Source organism: Aquarana catesbeiana, linkage group LG02 (assembly GCF_042186555.1).
Source record: "Aquarana catesbeiana isolate 2022-GZ linkage group LG02, ASM4218655v1, whole genome shotgun sequence".
In the NCBI taxonomy this organism is placed as follows: Eukaryota; Metazoa; Chordata; class Amphibia; order Anura; family Ranidae; genus Aquarana; species Aquarana catesbeiana.
In genome coordinates, this window is record NC_133325.1 from 93,269,162 (window position 1) to 93,285,289 (window position 16,128).

Consider the following 16,128-nt stretch of genomic DNA (forward strand, 5'->3'; position numbering starts at 1 on the left):
CTGCCTCACCCATAAATGCATACAAGGAAACGCTCCGCAATATCTCCGGGAAAAAATAAAACACTACACACCGATTCGCAGTCTTCGATCAGCTAACCAAAACCTCCTCCTCATTCCCAAATACCGCTACAAAGCAAAGGGAGAACGTAGATTTGCAGTCCAAGGACCTCGCCTATGGAATGCTCTCCCAACCAACCTCCGCATGGAAGAAAACCACCAGGCCTTCAGGAAAAAACTAAAGACCTTCCTTTTCTAGAAGCTGGCTACAGAGAATACATCTAGCGCCTTGAGGCGATTCAGTTCGCAATTGCAGCGCTTTACAAATCATTCATTCATTCATTCATTCAGAATCGGATCCAGAGAAGAGTCGGGGCTAAGCCAGGGTCGATACCAGGCAGAGAAGGCACTTTTGTTCACTCAGCAGGCTGAACAAAAGAAAAATAAATGGCTTTCTCAATCTACTAAACAGTGTGCATGGATGTATCTTCTGTGATGGTTATTCATTTCTAACAGCCACGCCTGCGCCTTTTAGAATATCTGAACAGTGACTGCAGCTGATTGGCTGCAATATTCCACCCAACCAACAATTTTCCAGCTAAAGTTTTTCTTTTTTTTTTTTTTTTTTTAATTTTAAGTTAAAAAACCTCTAAAACCTTTAGAAAATCTGCCTATAATTTGTCTTCCCTGGTTTCTCCTTTCCCACTTTTCAACATGCTCATTTAATTTTATATTTAACCAAAAAACCCTTTCGGTTTTTTATTACATAATTTATTTCAGACCCAGTGATGTTATTACTGGGTCTTTCTCCTCTTCGATGCAATGCAGGCAGATTATTGCTGATGGGAGAGGCCAAGAGGGTACTGTGTCTATGTGCTAAAACCATGTCAATGTGACGGTGCTGATCAATCAGAATCCATCTGGTCTATTCTGGCAGCATTGGAAGAAGAAGAAGAGAGAAAGCAGCAGGGAATTTTAAATCTCTGAACTGGTGGAGGAGCTTCGGAAGCCCTGGATTGCGGGAGGTAAATACAGCGGGGGCCGGGTTCAGAGTTAAGTCACCTTTACAGTTTTTCTGTAAAAGTGAACTAAAATGTAAACAATTTCTAGCCCACCCCTTTTAATCCAAGACAAAAAGAAAAAATGTTTGGCTGATGTTACATACTGTAACATTTTGGGTAAAAAATGATAGGGGGGCGGATAAAGAGCGAGGAAAAAATGGCTAAATCGATTACGAAAGAAGACCAAACTTTTGTTTAGGTACAGCAGTGACAGGAAGAAAAGATACTATGGGATCACAAAAATGAAAACTGAGTACAATACTTATGTTGAGAAAGACCTGGATGTATGAAATCATTTAAACAAATGTTTCTGTTCCGTCTTCTCAGATTTAATTGACACTAGCACTAACAGGTTGGATGATCATATCGGTTTTAAAGGTGAAGGTCCTTTGTCAGGGCTTCTAGGGGTAGAGACAGCAGATGAACTGGCTAGCAATGGGTCCTGATAATGTTCATTCCAGAGTTCTTAGAGAACTTTGAGGTATAATTGTTGAACCATTAACTGATTTTTAATGAATCTCTTCTAACAGTAGAAGTTTCCCATGCCTGGATGACAGCTAATATTGACAAGAAGAGTAGTAAGGAACAAGCTGGCATCTACAGGCCAGTGGATTTATATGTAGTATTAAAGTTAATGTAATCACTCTTAAGAAGAAGGATCAATGATCTTTTAAAAACACACAACTTACTAGATCCGAGACAGTATGGCTTTACTGAGGACAGATCATGTCAGACTAATCTGATTGAATTTTTGACTATTATTATTATACAGGAGTTATTTAGCAAAAACGGTTTGTGCAGCGCTTTACAGCGTGAAGGCAGACAGTACAGTTACAATACAATTCAATACAGGAGGAATCAGAGTTCCCTGCTCGTTAGAGCTTAGAATCTAAAAGGGAGGGTCAAGTAATACAAAAAGGTAATAACTGTGGGGGGATGAACTGATGGAGAAAAACAAAAAGTACAGCTGTTAGGTGGAGGCGAGATAGGCTTCTCTGAAGAGAAAAGTTTTCAGGGATCGCCTAAAAGTGCATAGAGTAGTAAATAGTCTGACAAATTGTGGTAGGGAATTCCAAAGGATGGGAGAGGCTCGGGAGAAGTCCTGGAGGTGAGCATATGAGGAGGTGACAAGGGAACTAAAGAGCAGGAGGTCTTGGGAAGAACACAGAGAACGATTTGGTTGGTATTTTGAGACTAGGTTAGTGATGTGGCTGGGGGCCGAGTTGTGGATGGCTTTGTAAGTTATTGGTATTTTGAATTTAATTTGTTGGGTGAGTGGTGGCCAATGGAGGTATCGGCAGAGAGAGGTAGCAGACACTGAACAGATTGTAAGATGGATGAGTCTGGCAGCAGCATTCATTATGAACTGAAGGGGGGATAGCCTATGTAAAGGTAAGCCAATAAGGAGGGAGTTGCAGTAGTCGAGGTGAGAGATAACCAGGGAGTTAATTAGGAGCTTTGTGGTGTCATGGATTAGAAAGGGGCATATTTTGGAGATGTTACAAAGGTTGAGACGGCAAGCTTTGAAAAGTGGTTGGATGTGGGGCCGAAAGGATAGTTCAGAGTCCAAGACTACACCTAGCACCCTGGCATGCAGGGAAAGGGTTGATGATTATGACATAGATCTCAACAGAGAAATCAGGGGAAGGGGTACATGGGGGAGAAAATATTATGAGCTTGGTTTTGGACAGGTTGAGTTTGAGGAAGTGGTGTGACATCAAGACTGATATGTCAGTCAGTAAATTAGTGATGCGTGAGGACACTGATGTTGTGAGCTGAGGGGTAGAGAAATAGATTTTTTGTGTCATCAGCATAGAAATGATATTGAAAGCCATGGAAGGCTACCAGATGACCGAGGGAGGAGGTGTAGATTGAGAATTGCAGTGGTCCAAGAATAGAACCTTGGGGGACCCTGATGGAAAAAGGAAGAGGAGAGGAGGAAGTAGAAGTGACACTGAAGCTGCGGTGGGACAGGTAGGATGAGAGCCAATAAAGACCATGGAGACCAAAGGAGTAAAGTTTTTTGAGGGGGGGGAGTGGTCAACTGTTTCAAAGGCCAGCGAAAGGTCCAGAAGTAGGAGTACAGAATAGTGTCCATTAGTTTTTGCTGTTAGTAAATAATTTGTGAGTTTTAGGAGAGCAGTTTCTGTGGAGTGTTAAGGGTGAAATCCAGGTTGAAGGGGATCAATAAGGTTATTCTTAATGAGGTGGTCACTCAGTTGGTTGTAGACCAGGTGTTCAAGGAGTTTGGGGAGCAAGGAGATGGGGCATAAGTTGTTAAGATTGGTGGGGTCCAAGGAAGGCTTTTTAAGTCAAATAGTTTGGACCAAGGTAGTGCTGGGAACATATCCTATCTTGGGTCCAACATAACCTTTAATACAATTCCACATAATGATTTCACACTAACTATGTAACTATGATCTCTTCAAAAAGCTGTACAAGCTAGGACAAAACCTTTGGGTTATTCTGTGGGTATGCAGTTCACTAAAGGATAGATATCAGTATTGTTGTAAATGGGGTTCAGTCACTAGTGGTGTACTACAAATCTCTGTACTAGGTCCTGTTCTATTTATTCCGTTTAAGTGATATAACTGAACATGTGCTGGACATGGTACTGTATGTCTTTTTTCTAATGACACAAAGGTGTGCAATGGGGTTTATATTCCTAGAGGTGTTTTAACATGGAACATGATTTGGTATTTCTGGAAAATTGGTCAAAGCAGTGGAAACTGCAATGTTTCTAAATACAAAATAATGCACTATACAAAAAGGCATCCTGTCAGAGTACACTATTGGGGGTTCAGTGTTGGCTAGAAGTACAAAGGAAAAATATATATTTTTTTATTCCAAATGATTGCAAAATAGCTAACAGTTTGGCTGTGCAATTAGAAAAAAGAATATAATTCTAGGGTGTATCATTGGAGGGGTCACCAGCAGGAGGAAGGAAGTCCTGATTCCCTTTTATAGATCTTTACTTATTACTAGAGGGGTCACTGGCAGGAGGAAGGAGGTCCTGATTCCCCTATTTGGATCTTTATTTGTCACTATAGGGTCACCAACTGGAGGGAGGTGGTCCTGATTCCCTTATATAGATATTTACTTATTACTAGAGGGATCACCAGCAGGAGAAATGAGGTCCTGATTCCTCTGTATAGATCTTTACTTAATACTAGGGAGGTCACCAGCAGAAGGAAGGATGTCTTGATTCCTCTATATAGATCTTTATTTATCACTAGGTGAAACACCAGCAGGAGGAAGGAGGTCCCGATTCCTCTATAGACAGTAGATCTTTACTTATCACTGGAGGGTACACCAGCAGGAGGAAGGAGGTCCTTATTCCCCTATATAGGTCTTTTTTTATCACTAAAGGGATCACTAGAAGGAGGAAAGAGATCCTTATTCCCTTATATAGATCTTTCGTTAGACCTCATTTAGAATATTGTGTCAATTTCTGGAGACCTCACTTACAAAAAGATATTGTAAGATAGAACAAGTCCAGAGATGGGCAAAAAAAATGATGAAAGATCTGCAAGATAAAACATATCAGGAGATACTTCAGGAACTTAAAGTGGTTGTAAAGGTAAAGAAATATAACTGCCAACACCTCTGTTCAATCAATCTATCCTACACGGTGTAAATGTCTGTATAAAACAAATGCCTGTAAATACCTTATCTCAGAGCTTTTATGGCTGGTCACGTGACCTCCAGCCGGTTTTCTCCTCCGATCTAAGGGCTACAGCGAGAGGGGCCAAGATCCCCTCTGATGACAGCCGGGGAGGTCACGTGACTGCTGTGCTGGCCGCTCAGCCCCTCCCGCTGTAGCCCTTAGAGGGAGAAGAGAGCGGCTGGAGGTCATGTGACTGGCCATAAAAGATTTTAAATAGGGTATTTGCAGGCATCGTCTTATACAAATATTTACACAATGTATGATGGATTGATAGAACAGAGGGAGTGGCAGTAATATTTCTTTACTTTTATTGCCAACTAATAATAGCGGCAGGAGGGGGGGGGGGGGGGGGGCAGAGACAGTTCATACACACAGGAGTTGGCAGGCAGGGAGGGAGGGGGAAAGGGGGAGAGAAGCGGGATGATGGAGGCATGTAACCTGACCATGGTAATCATACTAAGCGGGACATATGAACAGGCAGGATCAACCAGGTTTTTTACAGCTTAGAGAGGGACAACAGTAAGTAAATCTAAACATGTTTGGGACAAACATAAATCTATACTCAGATAAAAAGGTTAAATACAAAACAGAAAAACTGATAAAAAAAAAAAAAAAGGGGGCAGACTCAAAGGGGTTATATTTTTAAAGCAGTGCATCTGACAAACATTCCCTGCAGTAAATCTTCCTGGTGCATGTGTTTTAAATAACAGTGATGGATTCTTCCACATAAGAGAATGGTAGAAGTCACATTCACTGCTTTATAAATAGACCCGTCCTTGTTTTGCCATAATTTTCCTATGTTTCTATGTAAAGCCAACCTTTAAAAGATACAGCAAACATGGCACAGGCTGGTGTCATCCTGAAAATACACAAAAACATTGTATAGCATGCAGGCCTAATGGGCTGTAGGAGGCAAAAATGTTATGCTGATCTTTAATTTATATGTCATACTACACATGCAAAGAACAAACTGAAAATAAAATCCTTGTGGTTTAATTATACATATTTTTTCCCTGCAGTGCTTTTTTAATATGGCCTAATCTGTGACATTATGAATACATTATGTACACTAAATTAATTGTTGAGAACTCTACCACTCCTAGTACCCCATGCCCATACTTGCAGCAATCTCCCTTCGTACACCACTACATCTACTACCATACTTGCCGAATGCCTTTCATTCTGGTAAGACGAGTCGTGATTTGTTATTAAAAACTTAGTTGTGATTAAGGAAAATCACTGTGACTCTGCCTACTTTGAGAAAGGAATTAAGCAAGATTAATTCCTGCTTTATATTTACTATACAGGGAACTGGACATCCCAGCTTGTGCACTGGGCCTCAGCATACACTTCTAATGTTTAGCGGTTGAGCTTGGGTAACATTTTGTTTAAACATTTACAGGCTTTTCTGCCTGGCTCCAGAAATCTGCACTTTGCATGCAACCTTATAAAGTCCCCTTCCCCCTAATAGTGAACATGGACAGGTCTGCATTGTGAGCTATTGGGAGAAAAGGATCTTACATTTTTGTAATGTTTTCCCAGAAGATGAGGTCCTCTGAACCATGTCCCCTTGCACTCCTTGGAAGGTGTCACATAAAATGAGATTTGTATTATTCACAGTAGGAAAAACTGACCACAGAAATAACACAGATCCAATCTACTTGTTAGCTAAAACAATATCACTTACATATCATCAAGGTTTGTGCTAGATGGTCCTGGGACTTCCTAGGCATCAAAGAAATCAACAAATACTTAATATTTAAATACTGTGCAGTGTCAACATTCACATAAAAGGTACAGAAACATTTGAATAATGCAAAAAAAGTATACCACAGGCTATTTTATGCAAACGTGTTGCTTACTGTAGGCTGTAGTTATGGAATTACCTAATCAAAAACCTTTATCTAGAGAGTTTTTAATCAAATCATTAAAACAGGTTTCTCATTTGTAATAATTTTGCATATACACACATGATCAAGAATTAGGCCCCTTTCACGGGTGGTCCAACCAGGTCTGCCTGTCAGTTTTTTAGGTAGACCTGATCGGAAGCTTCATGGGCTTCTATGGGTGGCTGAATGTAAACAGACACGCTTCCATTTACATCCAATTGCCTCCAAGTCTGTTCCAATCCAAAAAAAAAATGGAAAAGGTCTACAGCGTTTTCTTTGCTTTCAGACCTAAACATGATGAATCTGATCATGAGTCTGACACCACTGAGTCTGTCCAGCATAGAAAAGGTCTGCATCCTTTTCAGTATTTTCAGACCTACAGTAAATGTGATGGATCTGACGTAGGCTCATATAAACAGATGCAGGTCCATTTACATCCGGTTGCCCATAGGTCTAACCCATAAGTCCAGAAAGCTCTGGTTCCTAAATGGAACAGAAAACGCAATAGACAAGGATGTCATAAAAATGAAAGGTATTCCATTCTGCTGTGATTCAAGTGGTTGTAAAGGCTCAAGGTTTTTTACCTTCATGCACTCTATGCATGAAGGTAAAAAACCTTTTGTGTGCAGCAGCCTCCCCAGTCCCCACTAATATTTACTGGAGCCGCATCTCAATCTAGTGTGTGCATTGTGCACAAGAGCACTGGCTCTCCCGGGTCTTTCCCTTCTCACTGGCCGAGACAGCAGTGGGTGCCATTGACATTGACTTCCATTGCCATTGGCTTCACAGCCAGTAAGCTAATGAGGAGAGAGCGGGGGCGGGGCTGAGTCATGCTCAATGTGTGAATGAACACACAGAGCAGCGGCTCGGGAGCAAGTCTGCTTGGGTGCCACCATATTAAGCTGCTTGCTATGGGGGCACTCAGCAGGAGGGAGGGGCCAGGAGCACCAGTGGGGGGACCTGAGAAGAGGATTGGGTCTGCTCTCTGCAAAACCATTGCACAGGTAAGTATAAGGCCTCATGCACACAGGCTGTTAAAATAACGTTATGAAAACGCCAGTATCTTTGCAGTGATTTTTTTAAAAACTTTTTTCAGCTTTTTTCAACATTTTTGCAATAGCGTTTTTGAGCGTTTTTCCGCGTTAGCGTTTTTTAGCGTTTTTTTAGCGTTTTTTTTTTCAAATTTTTTTTTTCAATGGATCAAAAACGTTAAAAAACATTGGTGAATGATGTTTTTGAACGTTTTTGAGCGTTTATCAGCGTTAGAGCGTTTTTACAGCTGAAAAACGTCTCTCAGAACCCACTGGTCCTGGGGTTTTTTACAGCTTAAAAACGCCTATGCCATTTGCAGCTCAAAAACGCCTAGGTGGGCATGAAGCCATAGACTAACATAGACAGGCCTTTTTAAGCTGAAAAAAAGCTCAAAAAAGCAGCTGTAAAAACGTCCGTGTGCATGAGGCCTAACGTGTTTTTTTTTTTTGTTCGTTTTTTTAAATCTGTCATTATTACTTTCAGTTAACATCTGTTCATGGATCTTCTGTTTATCAGACCAGATGCCTATGCGAAAGGTGCACTAATTGCTGCAATTACAGTGGAAGATACTGAGGGCAACCCAGAGAACCTGCCTGAAATACTGATCCTTCTCTACTCTAAGGGAGAATCAAGAAGAGTTACAAAAAACCCATCAGGTACAGTAAGGAGATCTAAAAAGGTAGTTCACAGGACCGCTTGTTGGAATAGGTACACACACTGAACAATAATACTGGTTCTTGGAGTAGCTACTGCATGCCCTGATATAGCAATGTTTGATATATTTGCAAATTATCACAGAACTGACCATGTTTTCTTCATCTGTATGGTTATGCATCAACTGGTGTGATCTCCTTTGTTCATCATCTGAGTTTAAACACATTTCTGCATTTTGCACAGTTCCTGAAAACAAAATAAAATGTAAACAAATTGCATTGTGTGCAATGGATAACTTAAGGAAACTGCACAAAAGCACTGTAAAGTCTTAGGACTTTCAATTATGACTAGTTGAAAATACGCTGCATTTGGTTATCAAAATTATTTTGATGGAGTACTATTGGCTTTTATATATGGCTTTACATCAAAATGGATTGTGCAATGGGATGGCCCCCTTTTTGCTAAATACGTCTAAGAAGTCATGGTGGGTCTCGGGAAAAGACTGGCGTAGCTCAGAGTCGGTGCTCAAACATAACAGGGCAGGAGGTTCACAGGGGCCCTTAGGAATACAGGACTGCTGGCAGTACGGAGAGGGGAACGTGACTTCTCCGGTGACCCAATTGATGGAAGGGTTATGGGCTTGTAGCCACGGCATACCGAGGATAACAGGTAATAATGGTGAAGAAATAATGTCCAAGCGGAGCAGTTCTTGGTGCAGATTGGCGATGATGACTGGAAGAGAAGTCTCCTGTATGACTGGCCCAGATTTTATCGCAGACCCATCAGCCAGGTGAATAGAAAGTCCTTGGACCTTGTATAGCAGAAGAATCTGGTGTTTGGCTGCAAAGGAAGAGTCCATAAAGCAACTACAGGCCCCAGAATCAATAATAGCGGGAATTTATAGAGTCCTCCCTGGGAGCTGCAACAAGATAGAGAGAGCAAGGTGAGAGGTAGTCTTGAGCCAAGTAGTCGCATGATCAGAAGAGACAGACAGGCACTTACTGAGCTTGGTAGGACAGTTCCTGACATAGTGCCCAGGTTCCCCACAGTACAGGCACAGGTTGTTTACCCGTTGACGTTGGCGTTCTTCCATCGTAAGAGAAGGACAAAGGACTCCAAGCTGCATGGGTTCGGAAATATTAGATGTGGAGGCTGGTCTAGCGGTAGGTGCTCCGTGAGAGTAATTGGGGACTCTGGGCAACATCCAGGTAGGACGGGCGACCCCAACACCTCTTTCCGCTCTTTGCTCTCTCAAACGCTGGTGAATTTGTATAGCGAGGTTGACTAGGGCGTCCAGGGTCTGGGGAATTCCTACTCAAGCCAGTCCATCTTTTAAGGGGTCGGAGAGTCCCATGAAAACTGGTAACAGAGGGCAGCGTCATTCCAGTCAGTATCTGCACTCCATCGCCGGAATTCTGCAACATAGTCCTCTACTGTCCTGTGCCCTTGTTGAAGGGTATGCAGGGCAGCCTCTGCGGTTGCGGAGAGCTGCGGGTCCTCGTAGAGTTGGGCCATGGTATAAAAAAAAAAGTAGTCAAATTGGTTAATACCTTGGCTTTCTGTTCCAGAAAGGTTCACCCGGGAGTAAAGAAATCACAAAGCCCACTTTAGTGGCTTTTAGGGAAAAGGTGCGGCGTTTCAGGGCAAAGTATAGTTCACATGAGTTCCGGAATGCCCTAAATTTGCTTCATTCCCCGGAGAACTTTTCAGGAGTGGGAACTCTTGGTTTGGGTGGCAGCATAACCACTGTGGGAGAGGCAGTGCTGGCTGAAGGAGTTGATGGGTGAGAAGGCCCCTGGATAGCAGTGGGGGAAGAAAGTACTTGGACCCGTTCTTCCAGATGTGTATATCCTTCCTGTAGACTCTTAACAGCCTGGGTATGGCCTGTCAGGTGCATACAAAGTTCCTCCATAGGAGAGGCTCCCTGCTCGGGCTCGGTCATGGCTGTCTGCTACTGTCACGTATCTAGTGGACGAGCTCGATCTGCAGGGGATGGCCTCTCTTGCGGCTCCCACTCGAGGCCCCTGGTAGTATGAACAGGAGGCACAGGAGTCAAGAGTAGCACGAGTGCCTGGCAGGATCAACAGCAGGAGGTTGGTCTGGCGTTCAGGAAACACTGTACAGAAGGACCTTAGACAGGAGCTGGACAGCAGGCTGGAAGCTGGAACCAGGATGCTGGAACTGGACCGCAGACTGGAGCTGGACAGCAGGCTGGAAGCTGGAACCAGGATACTGGAACTGGACTGCAGACTGGTGCTGGACAGCAGGCTGGAAGCTGGAACCAGGATACTGGAACTGGACCACAGACTGGAGCTGGACAGCAGGCTGGAAGCTGGAACCAGGATACTGGAACTGGACCGCAGACTGGTGCTGGACAGCAGGCTGGAAGCTGGGACCAGGATACTGAAACTGGAGGGTCATGCCGCGTACACATGAGCGGACTTTACGTCAGACTTTGCCCGGCGGACGGGATTTCGTCGGACAATTCGATCGTGTGTGGGCTCCAGCGGACTTTGTTTTCTCAAAAGTTGGACGGACTTAGATTTGAAACATGTTTTAAATCTATCCGTCGAACTCGAGTCCGGTCGAAAAGTCCACTCGTCTGTATGCTAGTTCAACGGACAAAAAGCCACGCTAGGGCAGCTATTGGCTACTGGCTATGAACTTCCTTGTTTTAGTCCGGTCGTACGTCATCACGTACGAATTCGGCGGACTTTGGTGGATTGTGTGTAGGCAAGTCAGTTCATTCAGAAAGTCCGTCATAAAGTCAGTCGAAAAGTCTGCCGGGCAAAGTCTGCCGTAAAGTCCGCTCATGTGTACGCGGCATCAAACAGCCAGTTCGGTAATCAGGCAGGTGATAAAGTTACCGGAGGAGCAGGCAGAAGAGAAGTCAGACAACCCGGGGTCAGATGCAGGAGGATGACGGGGATGGTTGGAAGCAAGCCGGGTAAAGTACTGGAACAGGTTTTCAGGAATCAAGACACACGTAATGCCGTAGAGCAGACAGCAAAGTCCCAGTGTGATAGTCTGGTTTAAATAGCCCGCCTGGTGTTAATGGGAGCGCATGCGATCGCACAACAGCAAGTTCAGGACGCCTGTTTCTGGCTAGGCCACTCCATGTTCTTAATGTGCTTCTTCTTGAGCTACTCCTTTGTTGCCTTGGTGGTATGTTTTGGTTCATTGTCATGATGAAAGACCCCTCCATGACCCATCTTCAGTGTTCTGGCTGAGGGAAGAAGGTTTGTCAAAGATTTTACAATACATAGCCCCGTCCATTGGCCCTTCAAAGTGGCAAAGTCAGTCTGTACCTTTAGCAGAGAAACAGCCCCAAAGCATAATGTTTCCACCTCAATGCTCGACTGTAGGGATGGTGTTTTTAGGGTCATAGTCAGCATTTTTCTTCCTCCAAACACGGCAAGCCCCCCTCCTCAAGAAGGCACATGCATGGTCATGCCAATGAACATCTAAATGATTCAGAGACGCAGCTCTTTTTTTTGTTCAAGTATCATCGTATTGTGCTCCTTAAAAACTACCACACCATCTTTTTCCAGAGCAGCCTATATTTCTTCTGAGGTTATCTGTGGGTTTTTCTTTGTATCCCAAACAATTCCTGTGGCAGTTGTGGCTGATATCTTTATTGATCTACCTGACCTTAGCTTAGTATCAAGAGATCCCCCAAATTTTCCACTTCTTATTAAATGATTGAACAATACTGACAAGGCTTTGGATATCTTTTTATATCCTTTTCCATCTTTGTAAAGTTTCATTACCTTGTTATGCAGGTCTTTTGACTGTTCTTTTCTGCTTCTCATGGCTTAGTATCTAGCCTGCTTAGTGCATCCGTGTGAGAACTAAGAAACTCATTGACTATATATACACAAACACTAATTGTGATTTAAAAAGCCACAAATGTGGGAAATTAACCTTTAATAGCCATTTTAACCTGTGTGTGCCACCTTCTGTGTCTGTACCAAGGCCAAACATCCCAGAGTAGGTAAAACTTTTGATCAGGGCCATTTGTGTGATTTCTGTTATCATTATGATTTTAAAAGGAGACAAAAATCTGTGATAATAAATGGCTTCGTGTGATCACTAACCTTGAATAAAAGACAGTTTTTTGGCATGATTACTCATATTTTCAATATAAATGCCAAAATTTCACAATTTCTGCTTGTATTGTTCCGTACATCTGTGTTATCTGAGTAGTCTGTAAATACACATGGTTTTTACTTGCTGCCATTATTCTTTTTAGAATGAAAAGATATATATGTATACGTGTATGTTAACGCTTAGCAAGCCCAAAGCAACACGTTTTATGGGCAACTGGGAAATCTGAACTCACCAGAACGGATTACAAGGTCTTCATCTGTGTGTGTTATCTCCTCCACAGACATGCATTCATTTTCCTTAGGGTCACCAGGAGAAGCTGGCTTGTCCGATGTCTGCCCTGCATCCATGATTACCATAAAAAAAAATTAAGGGTTAAATGAAACAACCTTCTGCCTGTTATGCTTTCTCTCTTGCTGCCACAATTATTTTCTTATTTAAAAAAAAAAAAAAAATCCTAAATTCACCCTGCACTTTGGAATAATTGTAATCAAAAAGCCAAAATAAATGCACAAATTATGAAATAATTTCACAGCAGCCACCTTACACCTGTGTTAAATCAATACCAGGAAACTTGAAAACAAAAGCAGCATTCCACTGTTGCTCCAATTTTCGCGCAGCGCTGTTTGAATATTGGAGCAACAGTGGAATACTTCTCTTGTTTTAAAGTTTCATGATATGTCTATACATGTTTATTAACATTTGGGAAAGCCAAGCAACACATTTATGTGCAGATAGAAAACTCTGGGCTCACCAGAAAGGAGCGCAGTGTCTTCATCCATGTGTGTTATCTCCTCCACAAGCATGGGTCCATTTTCCTCAAGGTCACTAAGAGAAGCTGACTTGTCCAATGTCTGCCCTGCATCCATTATTACCATAAAGAATAATAAAGTGTTAAATGAAGCAACTTAAAAAGTTTTCAACACAAAATTCTATCTGTTATGCCTGCTTACTTGATGCCACAATTATTTTCTTATTAACCAATTGCCTGCTGGGCACTTTTACCCTCTTCCTGCCCAGGCCAATTTTCAGCTTTCAGCACTCTCACACTTTGAATGACAATTGCGCGGTCATGTATCGATTAACCCATATGACATTTTTATCTTTTTTTTTTATACAAATAGAGCTTTCTTTTGGTGGTATTTAATAATCACTGGGTTTTTTATTTTTTTTTGCTAAATAAAACAAAAGACCGAAAATTAAAAAAAAAGAAAAATGTTGTTTGTTATAAATAAGTAATTTTGCAGAGAGGTAATTTTTCTCCTTCACTGATAGGCTGCACTGATGAGGCGGCACTGATAGGCAGTACTGATGGGCACTGTTCAGATTGCAATGATAATCAGTGCCCTGATTATCAGTGTACATGTCCCTTTTACACAAGCCGGTTATCGGCTCTTCTCTCCTCATGCTGTCAGCGGGAGGAAAGGAATGCCGATAACCGGCTTCTGTTTACATTGTGATTGGACAACAGCTGATCACATGGTAAAGAGCCGCTGATTGGCTCTTTACCTGAATCTGTGATCCGACTGCAGTGTCTGGCGGGCATGATCACGGGAGGACGTCATATGACTCCCTCCCAGAACTGGCTGGCCGCGCTGTAGCTGTCATTTGGCTATAGCGCAGTCGGCAAATGGTTTAAAAGATACAGTATATATATATATATATATATATATATATATATATATATATATATATATATATATATATATATATATGTATACATGTTTATTTAACAATTGGGAAAGCCAAAGCAACACATTTATGTTCAGCTAGAAATCTCTGAACTCACCATAAAGGAGTACAATGTCTTCATCTGTATGTGTTATCTTCTCCACAAGCATGGGTCTATCTTCTGGGGGCTTACCAGGTGAAGCCGGCTCATCCGCTGTCTGCCCTGTATCCATAAAATAAAATAAGCATCGAATAGAGTTGATGTAAATACTTTTTAACACAAAATTCCATCTGCTATGCCAGGGATATGCAATTAGTGGACCTCCAGCTGTTGCAAAACTACAAGTCCCATCATGCTTTTGCCTCTGGGCATCATGCTTGTGGTTGTCAGGGTCTTGCTATGCCTCATGGGACCTGTAGTTCTGCAAAAGCTGGAGGTCTGCTAATTGCATATCCCTGTGCTATGCCTTCTTACTTGCCACCACCATTCATTCTTATTAAAAAGATATATATGTGTATACAGGGGTTGGACAAAATTGTGGAAACAAGTATGGAAAAGAACTAAATTAATACCAAATATGGTGTTGGACTGCCTTTGGCAACCAAGAAGGCCTGAATCCTCCTGGGAATTGACAAATATAAATCTTGGATGGTGAATAATGGAATCTGATACAATTCTTCATGCAAAAATCTGGGTCACAGTCCTGCACTATGTCCTTTTGTCTTTCGGCCAGTTGACATGTTGACTGCGCTTATGCCTATCAGATGACGTTTTCCCAGGAATTGTATATGCAGTCTTAATCTTTGATACTGTACCTTGCAGCACCACAAATACTTTAGTCACAGAGGCACCAGCTAAGCGGGCGCCAACAACTTGCCCTCTTTGAAACCCAGTAAGCTCTGACATGACATGACATGACATACAAGCAGTGCACACAGTGGATGACAAAAGTGAGGCTTCTCACCTGTTATCTAGGTGTCTCACACAGTGGAAGCAAAAGATTGTTACATCACTTCCACTTTCAACATGTGTTAGAATATTAATGAATGGATAAGATCTACAGAATAATTGAGTTAAAAAAATAAATAAATAAATAAATACATATAAATATAAATATATATATATATATATATATATATATATATATATAAAATCTCTTTAGTAGTACATCACGGGACACAGAGCCATAGTAACTACTATGTGGGTTATAGTCCATCTTCAGGTGCTGGACACTGGCACACCCTAAACAGGAAGTTGCCTCCCTATATAACCCCTCCCACTACTGGGAGTATCTAAGTTTTTTCGCCAGTGTCTATGCAGCCGGACCATTCAAAGTGTCTTTTAGGCCGAATTGAATGGTCCCCGGGCCTCGTATCCGAAGAAACAAGGTTTTGCCTGTAACGCTTCTCTTTTTAGAGAGCTGGACCTCGGGATCCAGTACTTTTGGTATTAAGGCCATAAAGTTTTACTGGTGGGGTGCTTTTTACAGGTCCAAGATTGTGGGTTCCCCGAGGGTCCCCGGTTCCTGAAGGTTTGTTAATGGAACCCACCATGAAGGGTGAAGATTGGGTCTGTTGGTTTTACCACAGAAAACCCTGCGGCGGGAAAGGTAAGTGTTTTTCTAAGGAACTTTTTAATTTTCTTATGAAATGTCTCTTTTGAAGTAAATGTTGTCATGCCTAAGTTTCACCACTGGGGGCTGTATGGAGTATGTACCTTCTGATGCTTTGCTCAGAGTCACTCTGTGTCACAGGAGCAGCAGACTTTTTTCCTCCAGCTAGCAGGCAGACCTCCGGTAAGTTTGGGGGGTTTTGCTTCCTCCAGACACGCCCACCTGAGCTGAACTCTTCCCCTCTTCAAGAGGCTGAGTATAAGGGAGAACTAAAAACGATCGGCAATGCTGTTTTTCTTTCACCGCCCCTACACGGCGGCGGCTTCCAGGTCTCCTCCATGCCATCCCTCCCTCACTCAACCGATCCCGTCGGAACGGAGGCCGTGCTTGTGCGGGAAAACTTTTTTTTTTAAATAAAGGAGGGGGGCGCGATGCGA

General features: G+C 42.4%; 1 protein-coding gene across 8 annotated transcripts in view; it reads right to left on the bottom strand.

Annotated features, from left to right (window-relative positions):
• The window catches only part of LOC141127058 (uncharacterized), a 291,214-nt gene that overhangs the window by 78,668 nt on the left and 196,418 nt on the right, over positions 1–16,128 (bottom strand). For 6 of the 8 annotated variants that reach the window (XM_073613212.1, XM_073613215.1, XM_073613213.1 and 3 more), the window contains 6 exons: positions 14,197–14,301; positions 13,162–13,266; positions 12,643–12,747; positions 8,452–8,546; positions 6,413–6,450; positions 6,247–6,303 (listed from right to left, as the gene is read on the bottom strand). In XM_073613212.1, coding sequence (XP_073469313.1) covers positions 6,247–6,303; positions 6,413–6,450; positions 8,452–8,546; positions 12,643–12,747; positions 13,162–13,266; positions 14,197–14,301 — 505 coding nt within the window. The remainder of the gene's footprint in view (positions 1–6,246; positions 6,304–6,412; positions 6,451–8,451; positions 8,547–12,642; positions 12,748–13,161; positions 13,267–14,196; positions 14,302–16,128) is intronic. The other 2 variants (XM_073613214.1, XM_073613211.1) reach the window with 2 other exon arrangements.